The 13,908-nt window shown below is 34.6% G+C and overlaps 1 protein-coding gene across 6 annotated transcripts; it reads left to right on the plus strand.

Moving 5' to 3' along the window:
* The first annotated feature begins 3,262 nt into the window (after positions 1-3,262).
* Positions 3,263-13,548, plus strand: LOC132609387 (uncharacterized). Of its 6 annotated transcripts, XR_009570825.1 has the most exons (8): positions 3,263-3,400; positions 4,202-5,486; positions 7,331-8,604; positions 8,682-8,769; positions 8,863-9,707; positions 10,853-10,900; positions 11,070-11,127; positions 11,600-13,548. XR_009570825.1 is itself a non-coding variant. In XM_060323361.1 (7 exons), the coding sequence occupies exons 4-6, from the start codon at positions 8,183-8,185 to the stop codon at positions 9,685-9,687; spliced, it is 1,335 nt and encodes a 444-aa protein (XP_060179344.1). In that variant the 5' UTR covers positions 3,263-3,400; positions 4,202-5,486; positions 5,643-5,900; positions 7,331-8,182; the 3' UTR covers positions 9,688-9,707; positions 11,070-11,300. The 6 variants fall into 6 exon arrangements, 3 of the variants coding, with proteins under 3 accessions (XP_060179344.1, XP_060179345.1, XP_060179343.1); XR_009570824.1 differs by lacking the exon at positions 10,853-10,900; XR_009570823.1 differs by lacking the exon at positions 11,600-13,548 and having other exon boundaries at positions 11,070-11,300.
* Positions 13,549-13,908: the final 360 nt, after the last annotated feature.

The following is a 13,908-nucleotide window of genomic DNA, read 5'->3' on the forward strand; positions in this document are numbered from 1 at the left end:
CGAGCTCAACTAAGCTTTGTCAAAGTATCACCGAGCTCAAGTTGAGCCAAGCCAAGCCCGAGTTTGCTCTTTGATGTTTTGTTCTACGTACTGCTACACCATTGAAAAAATTAAAATTATAATAAAGTGATTGATTGAATTTCATTAATTATTGAATTCTTAAATTTAAAATGTTAATTACATTTCGCACCACCAATCACCAAGATATAAATGCGCTTCCGTTAACTAATAACTCCTAATATTGGATTATTTTAGTTCTAATATATCTTTTCATATGTAAAAACTTAAAGGATGTACACCATTTAGGGTGTGTTCGGTATGGTTTTTCAATTTTCTCATGTTCATTGGAAATATTTTCTTTAGAAAATAAGTTCTTTAAAAATGAGAAAAATGACTTTCCTAATGAAACTAGGGAAAGCAAGTCCACAAGTGACATTCCACCAACCACCACACTCGACCGAACCCCAACCACTCCATGCACACCACCCCCACCCACTACCCCTCCACCACCCCCAACACCCCACCACCTCTTCACATTTTTTTGTTTTCAAATAGACTTTTTTTTACACCATCTCCCCCCCCCCCCCTCAAAACCCCAGTTGTTTTACTTTTATAAAACATGAAAACTTTGTGTGTAAAATTGGTACGGGGTGGGTGGTTGTGGGTAAGGGAAATTTTTTTATTTTTAATGATTTTTTTTAAAGTAAAATAAAATATATGAAATAGAATTGGGAGGGGGTGAGTGGGGTGGTTGGGGGTAGCAGTGGTGTGGGTGAGGTGGGGTTGGGATGGGTGGTGGTATGGGGTAGGGGTGGGTGAAGATGGAGTGCGTTCAAGGGTGATGGTTGGGTGGTGAAGGGTGGGTGTGGGTGATAGGGGTGGGGCTGGGGCTTGGGTAGGTATTTTCCGAAAAATATTTTCTACGAACTAACCGAACATGAGAAAATCAGTGAGAAATTCACTTATTTTCCGTTATCCAACCGAACATGAGAAAATAAGTAGAAATTCACTTATTTTTCAAGAACAGATTTTCCAGGCAAACATTTTTCGTGGAAAATATTTTCATGTGTGCTCTGTATGGACGAAAACATTTTTCAATTTTTCCATGTTCGTTTGATCAAAATTTTTGGAAATCATTTTTTTTAAGGAAAACAAGTTTCTTATAAAAGGGGAAAATGACTTTCCTAATCGAAGTACGAAAAATAAGTTCACAAGTGACATTTCACCAACCACCCTACCACCACCAACACACCCCAATCACTCCTACAACCCCACCTAGCACTCCCCACCACCCCTACCCCACAATTTCCCCTACGTCCCCCTCCATTTTTTTTGAAGGATGTGTTCGGTATGGAGGAAAATATTTTTCGGAAAATGTTTTCCAATTTTCTCATGTTCTTTTAGTCAAAAAATCTGAAAAATATTTTCTTTAGGAAAACAAGTTCCTTAAAAATGGGGAAAATAACTTCCCTAATAAAAGTAGGGAAAACAAGTCCACAAGTGCATGCCACCACCCCCACCCGACACACCAACACCATAACCCCTCGTCCTAAAAAAAAAAAATTATAATTTTGTTTTGAAAGAAAAGTTTTTTTTTTTTTTGGTTTTTTGCACCACCCACGCCTACCCCCACCCCTAACTACCAAACTCCAACTACTCCTGCAACCCATGCACCCTCCCCCCCCAACCACCAAACCCAAACCACTCCCGCAACTCATGCACCACCCCCGCACCCTACCCCCCTCCCCACTTTTTTTTTTTTTTTTAAATTTCTTCTAGGTTTTCTACACAAACACATCCCCCCTCCCCCCCCCCCCCCCCCCCAAAAAAAAAACATTTTTTTCCTTTTTTTGTTAATTTTTTTTTAAAAGTTTCCCTTTTTATTTTTTCACCCCACCCATCCCCACGACCGCCCCCTTCCCGATACCCCACCACCCCCTCCAATTTTTTTTTCTAAAGTTTTGAGAAGTTTTCTTTTTTGATTCTCTACAACAACCCCCCACCCCCTACCCCCTTCTAAATTTTCTACTTCCTATTTAATTTTATCTTTATTAAAAAATTATAAAAATTGAAAGTTTTTGTGGTTAAAAATTAAGATTTTGGAGGGGGTGGTGTAAAAATCCAAAATAAAAAGTAACTTTTTAAAACTTTTTTTAAGAATTTTTTTGGGGGTGTCCCGCGGGGGGTGGGAGTGGGGGGTTGTGGTATAGAAAACCAAGAAAAGAAAATTAAAAACTTCAAAAAAAAATGGATAGAGAGGTGAGTGTGGGGGTTGGTGTGGTATGGGTCCACTGTATGGGGGGGGGGGGGAGATGTGGTGGTGTAGAAAATCAAGAAAAAAAATTTAAAACTTCAAAAAGAAAAAAAATTGAGGGAGGGGGAGGGGGTGGTTGGGGTGGGGGGTTTGTGTGGTATGGTTGGGGTGGGGTTGGCGGGGCTTGGGTGGGTATTTTTCGAAAAATATTTTCTACCAACCAAACAAATATGAGAAAATAAGTAAGAAATTCACTTATTTTCCACTATCCAAAACGAACATGAGAAAATAAGTTTGAAATTCACTTATTTTTCAAGATCACATTTTCCTCCATATCGAGCACACCCGAAAAGAAAGTTGTAATGTTTTTAATTTCAAATAATATCTTATATATATATATATATATTGTTTTTTAACTAAGATTGAGATCGATTGACAATAACGTGCAACTGCACGTTTATAGAAACTAGTTATATTAAAAGCATAAAGGACCTTAGAAATGTTGATTTGAACTTTTTGTACTTCATTAAAAGACTCTATAATAGACAAAATAGTTATTTAATATTTTCCTAATATTGAAAACTCAAGAATTCATTAAAATTTGATTATTAAACCTTTCCTTATTTGAATTATGTAGCTAAAATTTCGTATTATTATTATTATTATTATTATTATTATTATTATTATTATTATTATTATTATTATTATTTCTTTGGTTAAACTCGGATTATAATTATTACAGTATGAAGTCCTATTATTTAACACTTGTAAATCAATTATTCCTTCCGTCTCAAAATATTTGTCGCATTTTTCATTTATATGCTCATTAAGAAAGCATTTATTAGGTTAGCATTTTGACTATTTTAAAAAATCTACTTAATTTAACTTGGTTAAATAAAATGATAAATATTTTAAGATAAGTATTTTTAGTAAGGACCACAAATATTTTGAGACGGGGAGTAGAATTTTACCTCATATTAAAATGAATCTATACAATTCTATTAAGTACTAACTTCCTCATTAGGAGTGTGTCACCGTTTAAGGAATTGTGCCGCAAGTCTGCAGCTTCTTCTCTTTCTCCTTTCAAAAGAAAAATAGCTGCAGCCATCGCTCCACACTGCATCTCTTTGCCCTTCGTCCTCTCTGGTAAGTCTTCTCTTGTACTTAAATCTAGTTTTCTCCTCATACTTTCGCTGTCCTTTTCCTCTCTATTTGATTCTTAGCATCATAAGTTTTGATTTATGAATAAGAATGTATTGGGGCTTGATTTTTATATGTGGATTTGTTGGTACTTATTTCATTAATTTGGTTGCGATTCGGAGGAAGTTAATAAATAAGAAAGTTATAAATAAAACTCTTATTCACACCTGAAGCACAAGCCAAAGTTGAAACCCAAAAAATATGGCCGCAGCTTGCCTTTTTGTTCTTGCAATAATTACTGGATGGAGTTTATCCACTGATTCCAGGCGACTCATAGCAGTAGTTTAAAGGCGTTTTGCCTTTTGGATGAAATAATACATCTAAAGGACGAACGGATATGTAACAAAATACAAACAAAATTACCCATACATGGGCCATAGTTTAATGGAAACACAGATTCACCTTTGGGTTCAATCAATGCATCTAAAGGAAGAAAAAAAATTAGGACTTGGACTGCCAATTTCATTAAAAATATAGTTAAGAAGTAGAAAACCATGACAAATATGGATTTTTTTTTCTATTTCTACGTTTAAAATTAGCTTAGACAAGCTCTTAACTTTTCATCAATGAATACTGTATAGAAGAATGGGTGAGCAGCATTTTTCAATCCATTGGAATCCCTAGTAGCTACTTTTCGCTAGTATTCCAGCATTTATGAAATATTTATTTTGGTAGTTATTTTATCCGAAAGAACATTGAATGTGCTTCTTCTATAATATTTATTGGGTAATTGATATGTTTGTGCAGTTGATCATGGATAAAGGCTGGATGCATGAACAAAAGTTCTCCAAAAAATATGTTGAGGGTGTCCAATCTTTTATGCGACTTGTTCGGTCTCACTTTGATCGAAAATCTAAAGTTCGATGCCCATGCCAAGACTGTTTAAATGTAATTTTTCAAACGCAAGAAATAATGCATGACCACCTATTGATCCAAGGAATTATGGGAACTTACGTGCAATGGATACACCATGGGGAACAATTACAAAGGAGAGATAACAATGATGCGATTTACAATGAAGATGAAAATGAAGAACATGACAATGATGATGGAATTCACACTATGTTAGAAGAAGCCAGTGGAAGACCGTTTGCCAATTTTTCAGAGAAGACCACAACTGGTAGTAATATATGTGGTAATATGAGTGAGAAGGAAGCTAAAAAGTTTGACAAATTACTGGAAGAAGCTGAACGCGAACTATAGCCAGGATGTAAGAAATTCTCGAAGCTTTCGTTTCTTGTGAAGTTGCTACACTTGAAAGTGTACAATCAATGGAGTAATAAATCGTTTGATATGTTGCTGGAGTTACTAAAGGAGGCGTTTCCTAATGGTGAGACACTTCCTAACTCATATTATGATGCTAAAAACATGCTGCAAGGTTTGGGATTAGGATACATTTCGATCCATGCTTGCAAAAATGATTGTGTGTTGTACTGGGCTGAACATAAAGATAAACAAGAGTGTCCACATTGTGGTACTTCGAGGTGGAAAATTGATAATGGAAGGAATAAAAAGATTCCTCATAAAGTATTGCGCTATTTTCCGTTAAAGCCGAGACTTCAAAGGTTATTTATGTCTAAAAAAACAAGTGTGGACATGAGGTGGCATAAAGAAAAACATCTTGATGAAGAGAATGTGTTACGGCATCCCGCTGATTCTGAAGCGTGGAAAGAGTTTGACAAGAATCATAAGTGGTTTGCACAAGAACCTCGTAATATAAGACTCGGCCTTGCAACTGATGGTTTTAATCCATTCGGTAACATGAGCACATCGTATAGTATGTGGCCTGTCATTCTCGTTCCTTATAATCTTCCTCCTTGGAAATGTTTTAAGGACCCATTCATGATGATGTCATTGCTTATTCCTGGTCCTCAAGCACCTGGAAAGGATATTGATGTTTATTTGCGTTCTTTGATTGATGATTTGAAAGAGTTATGGAGTGATGGTGTAGAGACACTTGATGCGTCAACTGGGGAGTGCTTTAAGATGCATGCCGCTGTTTTATGGACCATAAATGACTTTCCAGCTTATGGTAGGTTCTGAAATTTCTTACTTTCACAGATTTTTAATAATCTATACTATTTATTATTAGACTACTGATATCATATTGTAAGAACAGTTGAAGGAGTCAAAGTTTTAGTTTTTTTTTTTTTTTTTTTTTTTGGTAACTGACATATTGCATTACCAGGGAAATAGGTACAGAGTTCGAACACAGGACCCCCTAGAAACAGGACAGAAAGCCCCAGTTCTATTACTTCAATCATCTTTACATAGGCACTACAAAGCTAAAACAGCCTAAGGATAAAAATTAAACCTCTCACGCTGTTTTACTAGTCGAGATGTTGGTGTCCCTCTACAATGGATATCTTGGATGATCTGGCCTCACCAATGTGTCTTCTGTCCTCTTTGTGTTTTGAAATAGTCTTTGATTCCTCTCCTGCCATAGGTAATAGACGCAGCCAGCTAATGACATTCTGTAGATTTCAGCTTTTGAATTGTTTCCTGTTGCATTGCTCTTGGCCCAATTCAGTTCTTCCAACAACCCTTGTACTGGTTTTGAGATGCCTTGCCAATGTAGTATCTTTTGTTATATGAGTGCTGATATTGGACAGAGGAAGAATAAGTTCTGAATGTTTTCATCTGCTCCGTCACACAATGGACATGTAGGACTGTAGTTCCTACCCCATTTTATCAATCTATCTTTGGTGTACAATTTCCTTTGCAGAGCTAAATTTAGAATGAACAGCCATTTAGGACTTCCTTGGTTATTGCAAATGAGCTTCTTCCACTGAATCTTTGGATAGGTACCTCTCAGTCTGTTGTACATTTTCTTAATAGAGTAATTCTGCTGGCTGAGGAATTCAGCTCTAGTGATCAGTGCATTCTCCAAAGGAGTCAAACTTCGTAAGTGCAATTTTTGTTAATTCTATGGCAATCTGTTCACTTCATAGAGAATGAGCAATAAGCTAACTCATTCCAAGAAGATTCGTAAGATAATAAATTGCATAATAACGAGGTTCTCCTGTGACCTTTAAACGTTGTTGATGAAGAGTTATATATTTTTTATATCCTTACGCAACTATTGTCGTTGCAATTATTTCTATCATATTAATTAGCTTTTACTTATTTTATCATGAAGCGTTGTTTTACGAGTGTAATTTCCATTGTTCATGAAGATGTATTTCGGATGGTAGGTTAATGAAAAATAAAAAAGAATTAGTAGTGTATAATTACCGACTTATGTGATGCATAGACATGTGCAACAAATATTACACTGTGTATATTAGAAACTGTTTATTTATATCAGTTAGTGATGTGTAAACTTAGCACTATTTGCGATAGCAACACACAATTTGACAGCTGGTTTATTTATTTAATAGTTCATTCTAGGTAGATGCACTGGCAGAAATAAAAAATAATATAACTCTGTTGAAGTTTTTCTGTCTCTAATTAACATGATCACTATGAGAAGACCAAATGCGGATTTAGGATCTAAAATTTATAGGTTTGACCTGTAAGATTCTTAGCAGTAAACTTGTGGTACTTTTAGAAATAGGAGTTCAGATCTAATATTTGTTGGAATTTTAACGGATTTTCACATGTAAATCTAAATTTCACGTCAAATAGGCGAGTTGAATATGCAACTCATATTACATAATTGGTTAGATCAATAATATATTTATAGAGCATACTTAAAGAGGAAACTTGCCTCCCTGTAAGTCTTTTTTCCGTTTTCATTTTGGAGACCAACTTTATTAGTAAGAACATGAAGAACAGAGAGAGAGAGAAAAGTTGCGCAATCATTAATTGTATTTTCTCAAGGAGAAGAACTCTTCTTCTGCTACTGAACATATATTATCTTTTTTTATGAATTAGGTAATTTATCTGGATGGAGCACTAAGGGATACATGGCATGTCCTACTTGCAATAAGGATGCACCTTCACAGAGGGTAAGAAGTAAAATTTGTTACATGGGTCACCGTCGGTATCTTGAAGCTAGCCACCCATGGAGAAGAAGCAAGAAATTTGATGGGAAGATAGAAAAAAGAATAAAACCAAAAGAGCTCTCAGGAGATGATGTCTTGCAATAATTGGATTTACTCAGTACTTATAAACCAGGAAAACACTCAAATAATAAGAAAAATAAACGTGTTCCTGAAGAGTTGAATTGGGTGAGGAGAAGTATTTTATTTGAGTTACCATATTGGAAGAGCTTGAAGTTGCGGCATAATTTAGATGTCATGCACATAGAAAAGAACATTTGTGAGAGTATTCTGGGGACTTTATTAAATATTGATGGGAAAACTAAGGACACATATAAAGCAAGACAAGATCTTAAGGATATGAACATAAGAAAAGAACTATGGTTGCAACATGATGGTTCTAGTTGTACAATGCCAGCTGCTTGTTATAATATGTCAAAAAAAAGAGAAAAAAAAGTTTTGGGCATTTGTAAAAGATGTTAAATTTCCTGATGGTTATGCTTCAAATATCTCAGGGTGTGTAAGTGAGGATGATGGTAAAATAAGTAGACTCAAAAGTCATGACTATCATGTCCTGTTACAACGAGTGCTACCTATTGCTATTCGTGGATTTGAAAATAAAAATGTCTCTTCATGATTGATTGAGTTAGGCGATTTCTTCCAACGATTATGTTGTAAGACATTGAGACGAGATGACTTAGAACAACTTGAAAGGGATATAATTGTTATATTATGTAAGCTTGAGATGATCTTTCCACCTGCTTTTTTCGATGTTATGGTACATTTGGCTGTGCATTTACCACGAGAGGCTATGTATGGGGGACCAGTACAATATCGTTGGATGTACAAAATTGAGAGGTTCTTGTGCAAGCTTAAGGGTTATGTGCGAAACAAGGCACGACCAGAAGGTTCTATTGCAGAAGGCTATATTATTGATGAATGTTTGACATTTTGCTCTATGTATCTTACCGGCATCGAAACTAGATTTAATCGTGAAGATCGAAATGATGATGGATCTACCAAGAAAGATGAACATGTTCTAGACATATTTTCAAAGAGTGCTAGACCATTTGGAGATGGAGATTATGATGCCATACCAAGGAAAGATCTTGATATGGCTCGGTGGTATGTGTTGAATAATTGCGAAGAAGCAGAATCTTTTCTTCAGTGAGTAATTTTTCTATTTATATATTGATATTTTTATTTTTTAATACTATTTCTAAATAATTTTTTTTTACATGCAGAGAGCATAAAGAAGAGTTGGTGAAACAAGATGTTGGGAATATAGAAGAGAAACACAGAGAACAATTTCCTTTATGGTTTAAAAGGAAAGTAAGTGATTTTAAGATAATAATCATGTTGTTGTGTTTAAATTTTAATCTTTTTCTTCTTTACTAATTGAACGCTATATTTTTTTAATCATAGATTTTGAAATTATATAATAAGGACAAGTCAATGTCTATCAAGAAATTATATCCTTTGGCAATGGAATCTGATGTGCGTGGAAGAAAACATACTGGCTGTGTTATAAATGGTGTTAGGTATCTTATTCAACGACGCGATGAATTACGTAAAAGTCAGAATTGTGGTATAGTTGTTGCAGGCTATCATGAAAATGAGTTGATTGATTTTTATGGTATTATAACTGACATCATTGAGTTAGAGTATGTTGATGAGAATCAAGTTTTTCTATTTAAATGCAAGTGGTTTGATCTTCGCAAGAAAACAGGGATGCAAAAAGATAAACATTTTACGAGCATATGTGTTAAAAGATTTTGGTATGAACATGATTCTTTCGTACTAGCTACTCAAGCAAAACAAGTATTTTACATTGATGACCCAAAATTGGGGGAAAATTGGCGAATTGTGCTCAAATTTCAAGATAGACACTTATATGATGTCCCGGAGAAGGAAAATTCAGAGACAGAAAGTGATGAGTCGCATATTACAAATAATGATGTGTATCAAGACATGTCACTTGAAAGTAATTCGATTGTCAATGATACGGTGGATATGTTGAGTAAACTACATAGAGATGATGTTGAACCCATTACCCTGGATACAAATGTAATTGAATTGGGGGCTCAAACTGAACCAGAAGTTGAAGTTGATTATATCGAAGAAGATTCTGACCAAGAGGATGACACTATGGTAGAGTACATAAGTGATAATGAGGAGAATGAAGGTAATAATAGTACTAATGACGATGAAGCTGATAGCACAGGTGATGGCGACGACATTGGCTTGTGATGTAATCTCATAATAGTAAGGTCAGTTACCTGTTAATAGTTCTTCTGAGTTTTATATCTTGTTTAGCGGATTTCAGGGGGATGACTTTCATAAGTTATTTGCAGATTTTGTCTGATTGCATTTTGTATATATTCTTATGTTTGAAAACTGTAAAAGTAGCGACCTTATATGGATTTATCCGCTATGACTGCACCTTTTTTATCCCAAAAAAAGAAAAAAACATATCGAGCAGAAGAAGAACCAGAGTAGTGAAAGAAATTTTTGGCCGATATAATGAGCTTCTGGTTGCTATGTTGTTAGGAGGGTCCCTAATTTCTAACTTGGAGAATTTGAAGGTGCATCACCAAGATGTCACTCTTGACTATGTGTTATCGTTTAAATATACTATTTGCTACTTCGGAGTAAATAACTCTATATTCCCAAAGTTACTATTTTGAATTTCCTTTGTAACGTCTCTTTTTATCGTTTCGTAAATGAATCATATAATAAATGACTTGAACTATGAAGGTAAGAGTGTCTTTCTTTTGAAAATTCTTACCAGCAAATTAATTTATAAGATCAGTGCCATCTATCAATCTATATCGCCCTCTATCGATTTTTTGTGCACAATATGTTCTTTTCATTTTCTTTTGGTTGGAAAAGAGCTAGTTACTTGCAGTCTTTCATAATAAGTTATTTGAAAAAAAAATCATAATTTATTTGCAGACTTTCACAATAAGTTATGTACACAAAATGTTCATTTTCTTTAACTACCTTATTTTCCTACTTTATATATCTGGATAGTGTTGTGCCTTATAATTGACACTGTTATGTGAATGTAATCACCAGAATCTTGTGTGAATGCACTCCTTCGTATATATCATTTTGATTCTCAATTTCTCATTGAACTTATGATTTTAGCTATTTGGAATCTCTCAGGTGCCAGATTTTGTATTGTTGTGTTTTTCCATTCTGCTTATTTGCTTGTAAAAGATTAGATTACCTCTCTGCTCCAGCCCTCTACTCTGACTTTTGCCGCATTAAAAGTGCAATGGAGTTGTATCTTACCTTCAATTTAGTGTCATTTCTCAGTTTCTTCCCTTTAGCATTTTAGTTTCATGCAAGTATCCTCAGTTGTGGCATTAACTATTTTCATAAGGTAATAGAGTTGGCTAAAATTTTCCAGGTATAACATCCCTTATGTGTCCTCAGCCAGTGGTGGTGACATGATCCTGTATGTTGCTTCTTCTCAGTGAATTAGGAGGATGATTTCTGAATATAACTTATATTGTTCCTGAAACGTAGGAGTTGGGTTTAAATATTTTGACTAGAGAATAAAGCTTAGGAGTTGGTAAAAATCAGGTTTTTATTCAAAGATCTTATTGCTTCTTTTCTTTTTGCAGCCAAGTGATGTAGATGGTGAACCTATATCACCCATGGACACAAGAAGATCATCCGGTGGTAGTAATCCTAGTGACAACTATTAAAGTTCGTTGAATTTGGATTAAATATATGAAAATGTGATTGTGTGGTTAGAATGGATGTTAGAATGGCTGGAGTGAATATTGGGTTTAAATTTAGTTTGTAAGGCTGATGATCGTACTTTATGATGATATTTTTGTGTTGTTAAAATATGTTGATATTTCTTATAGTTAATATGCCTTTTTGGGTTTGATTATGAGGTCTATAGGTTAATATGTCTTTTTAGATTTGAAATGAATTTGGGGAGCGATTTCTTATGCTCAAAGTGGCGAGAAATGTGATAAAGTTGAATCACGTCGTGCCACGATGTTAAATGTGACACTTGGTGGGAGGCAACCTATCGATTTCAAAATTCTTAGTCGTTTTTTGAAATTTTCTTTTTTAGAATAGTTTATTATATTATTTTTTACTAATATACCAAGTTTCATGTTATTTGGAATTAATTGGACAGGTTTAAGGGGTTGAAGTTGGTTAAAATAGTGCAAAACTTTTCTTGGTTAAAATAGTGCAAAAGTTTTCTTGCCTAAAACAGTGCAAAGCTCTCTGCCAGTTACATGGAGTGCAGGCACAAAGAAGTCCCAAAGTGTTTTGTGGTTCAGATGGTTTGCCTTATTTTGCGTCCAGGTAAGTGTTAGACCATTCACCTCCTATTTATTTCACTGTAACTCCCAGTTCCCCGACTCCCCTACACCTTTCACGACCACCAGGTATGCTCCTCTTCTCTTCTCTTTATCTCCCTCTCCCTCGCTTTCTCTTTGCTGGCAGAATTTTGTTTTCATCATTTCTATACTTGTGGTTTCTTTGTGTGGAATTTAGATAACAAATCGTGAGAATCTGGTGCTTCTGTTTGATGGTGATGAATATGTGATTGTTGAACTATAATTCCCACTTTTTGGGAGGGTAACTCTATTATCCCGTTTTCACAAAAAACTTGGTTAAAGTTATGCACATAACCAGTTCGATATATTGTCTGAAAGACGATTTCATTCGCCAATGAAGTCTAGGTAACCAGGTGAAATTAGGAGATGCGTAGAAGTGCGTTTTGGGTAGTGCCGGTTGGTTTTAAAGTGTTCTGTTAAGATTTGACCAATTTATAAGGAAATGAAAATTGGGAGAGGAAAAGTGTTACACGGAGCAGTATGCTAATCTATAGCCATGAATTTTGAATTGCTGAATTGCATTCTTTTATTTGTTTTCTTGAGTTGAGCCTTTGATAAACATGATCTTCATTTTATTGTATGATCAATGAATTCTGTCAGTAAACTGAATGGTCAATCACTGTGGTAAGCATCTGCATGTAGCTTACGGCGATTCTGGAATTCATTGTTTCCGGAAAAATGTGCACGGTTAAGGGCACATGAAAAGTTTATGTGCGCCAACTTTTGAAATTCTGTTTTCTGAAAATAAGTAGACAATGAAGAGTGATGTGCCAAAATTCACTTGTTTCTGAAGGTCCTTTTTAGATGCTACTAATTTTAATTTCCCATTCTGACAAAGATGGTCATCATAGGTGACAGAGTGTACTATCCTTTAAAAGAAAAGTATTACAATTCTAAAGTGAAATCGTGTCTATATGTAATAATGTAAATGTGTGGTATACCTTTTCCACTTAATATAATCTGAGTAAGACAACAGGAATGGAGGAAGGCATAAACAATTAGTCTACTGCTTCTTGGATTGTGTTTTGCTAGTAGTTTTTATGCTTTAGATCCTAGCTTCTGTGGGAGTAATATCTCCATCCGTGCAGGAAACTCTTATTGTTCACATAGCTTGTTTTAATATTTGAGGATCTAGTACATCTTACAACATGTTTGAGGTCAAAATATATGCTTGTGAGGATTGGTTTGCACCTGATGCTTGTATGGTGAGCCTAGAAAAACATCCTTGGGAGTTGGGAGAGTTGTAGCATCTCACTACTTATGCTATATTTTGCTTCCCTGTAGCATTACTTTAAAGATATCAAAGTAGGATAATGTTTTAAATACCTGTTTCTATAATATATAAATCGCTATATTGAACTTTAGCTAATTTTCTTTTGTTTGTGGAAATACAGGACCAACAACAAGCTTGTAAGACAAGACGAAGCAGAACCATTCATGGGCTTGGGTCGTTTTGGTATGTTAGTTGTAATTTTGTAATTTTGTCTTCTGGTTCGTTGTGACTAAACTGTAGGTTGAGTAGAGATAAATAATACAATTGTTACTAATTGTTCTAACTATTAGTGACAAAAATTAAAGGCACAATTAAATATAAAATTCTGTAGCTAAAGTTTGGAATGATTAACTACAAATTCTAATTTGTCCCTAATGTATCAACATAGTTTTTGCGACAAAAGTTTTCGTCTCCAAATTTTAGTGGTATATTAGTTAAAATTTTGTGTATAGGCATTTTATCTCTTTTATTATGTATTATGGTTATGTCGCTTGTCAGTAGTATGGTCTAGTATTTCAAAGAAAATTATGCTTGCAGGGTATATCTATTGACAGATAAAACTCTAATTTTTATTTTGTTTAGATCGAGATGTGTCTGAATCTTTTTCTTTATAACTACAATTTTTTTGTAGCCAATAATTGCACTATTCAACTATGAAATTTAAGTCGTAGCCATTTCAAATTTATATTTTTTGTGACAAAATTGCATTGTGACTAATTTGTAAGTTGAACAGAGATAAATAATACAATTGTCACTGATTGTTCGAACTATTAGTGACAAAAATTAAAGTCACAATTAATTATAAAATTATGTGGCTAAAGTTTACAA

The sequence above is a fragment of the Lycium barbarum genome, chromosome 9 (genome assembly GCF_019175385.1).
Source record: "Lycium barbarum isolate Lr01 chromosome 9, ASM1917538v2, whole genome shotgun sequence".
Taxonomy (NCBI): domain Eukaryota; kingdom Viridiplantae; phylum Streptophyta; class Magnoliopsida; order Solanales; family Solanaceae; genus Lycium; species Lycium barbarum.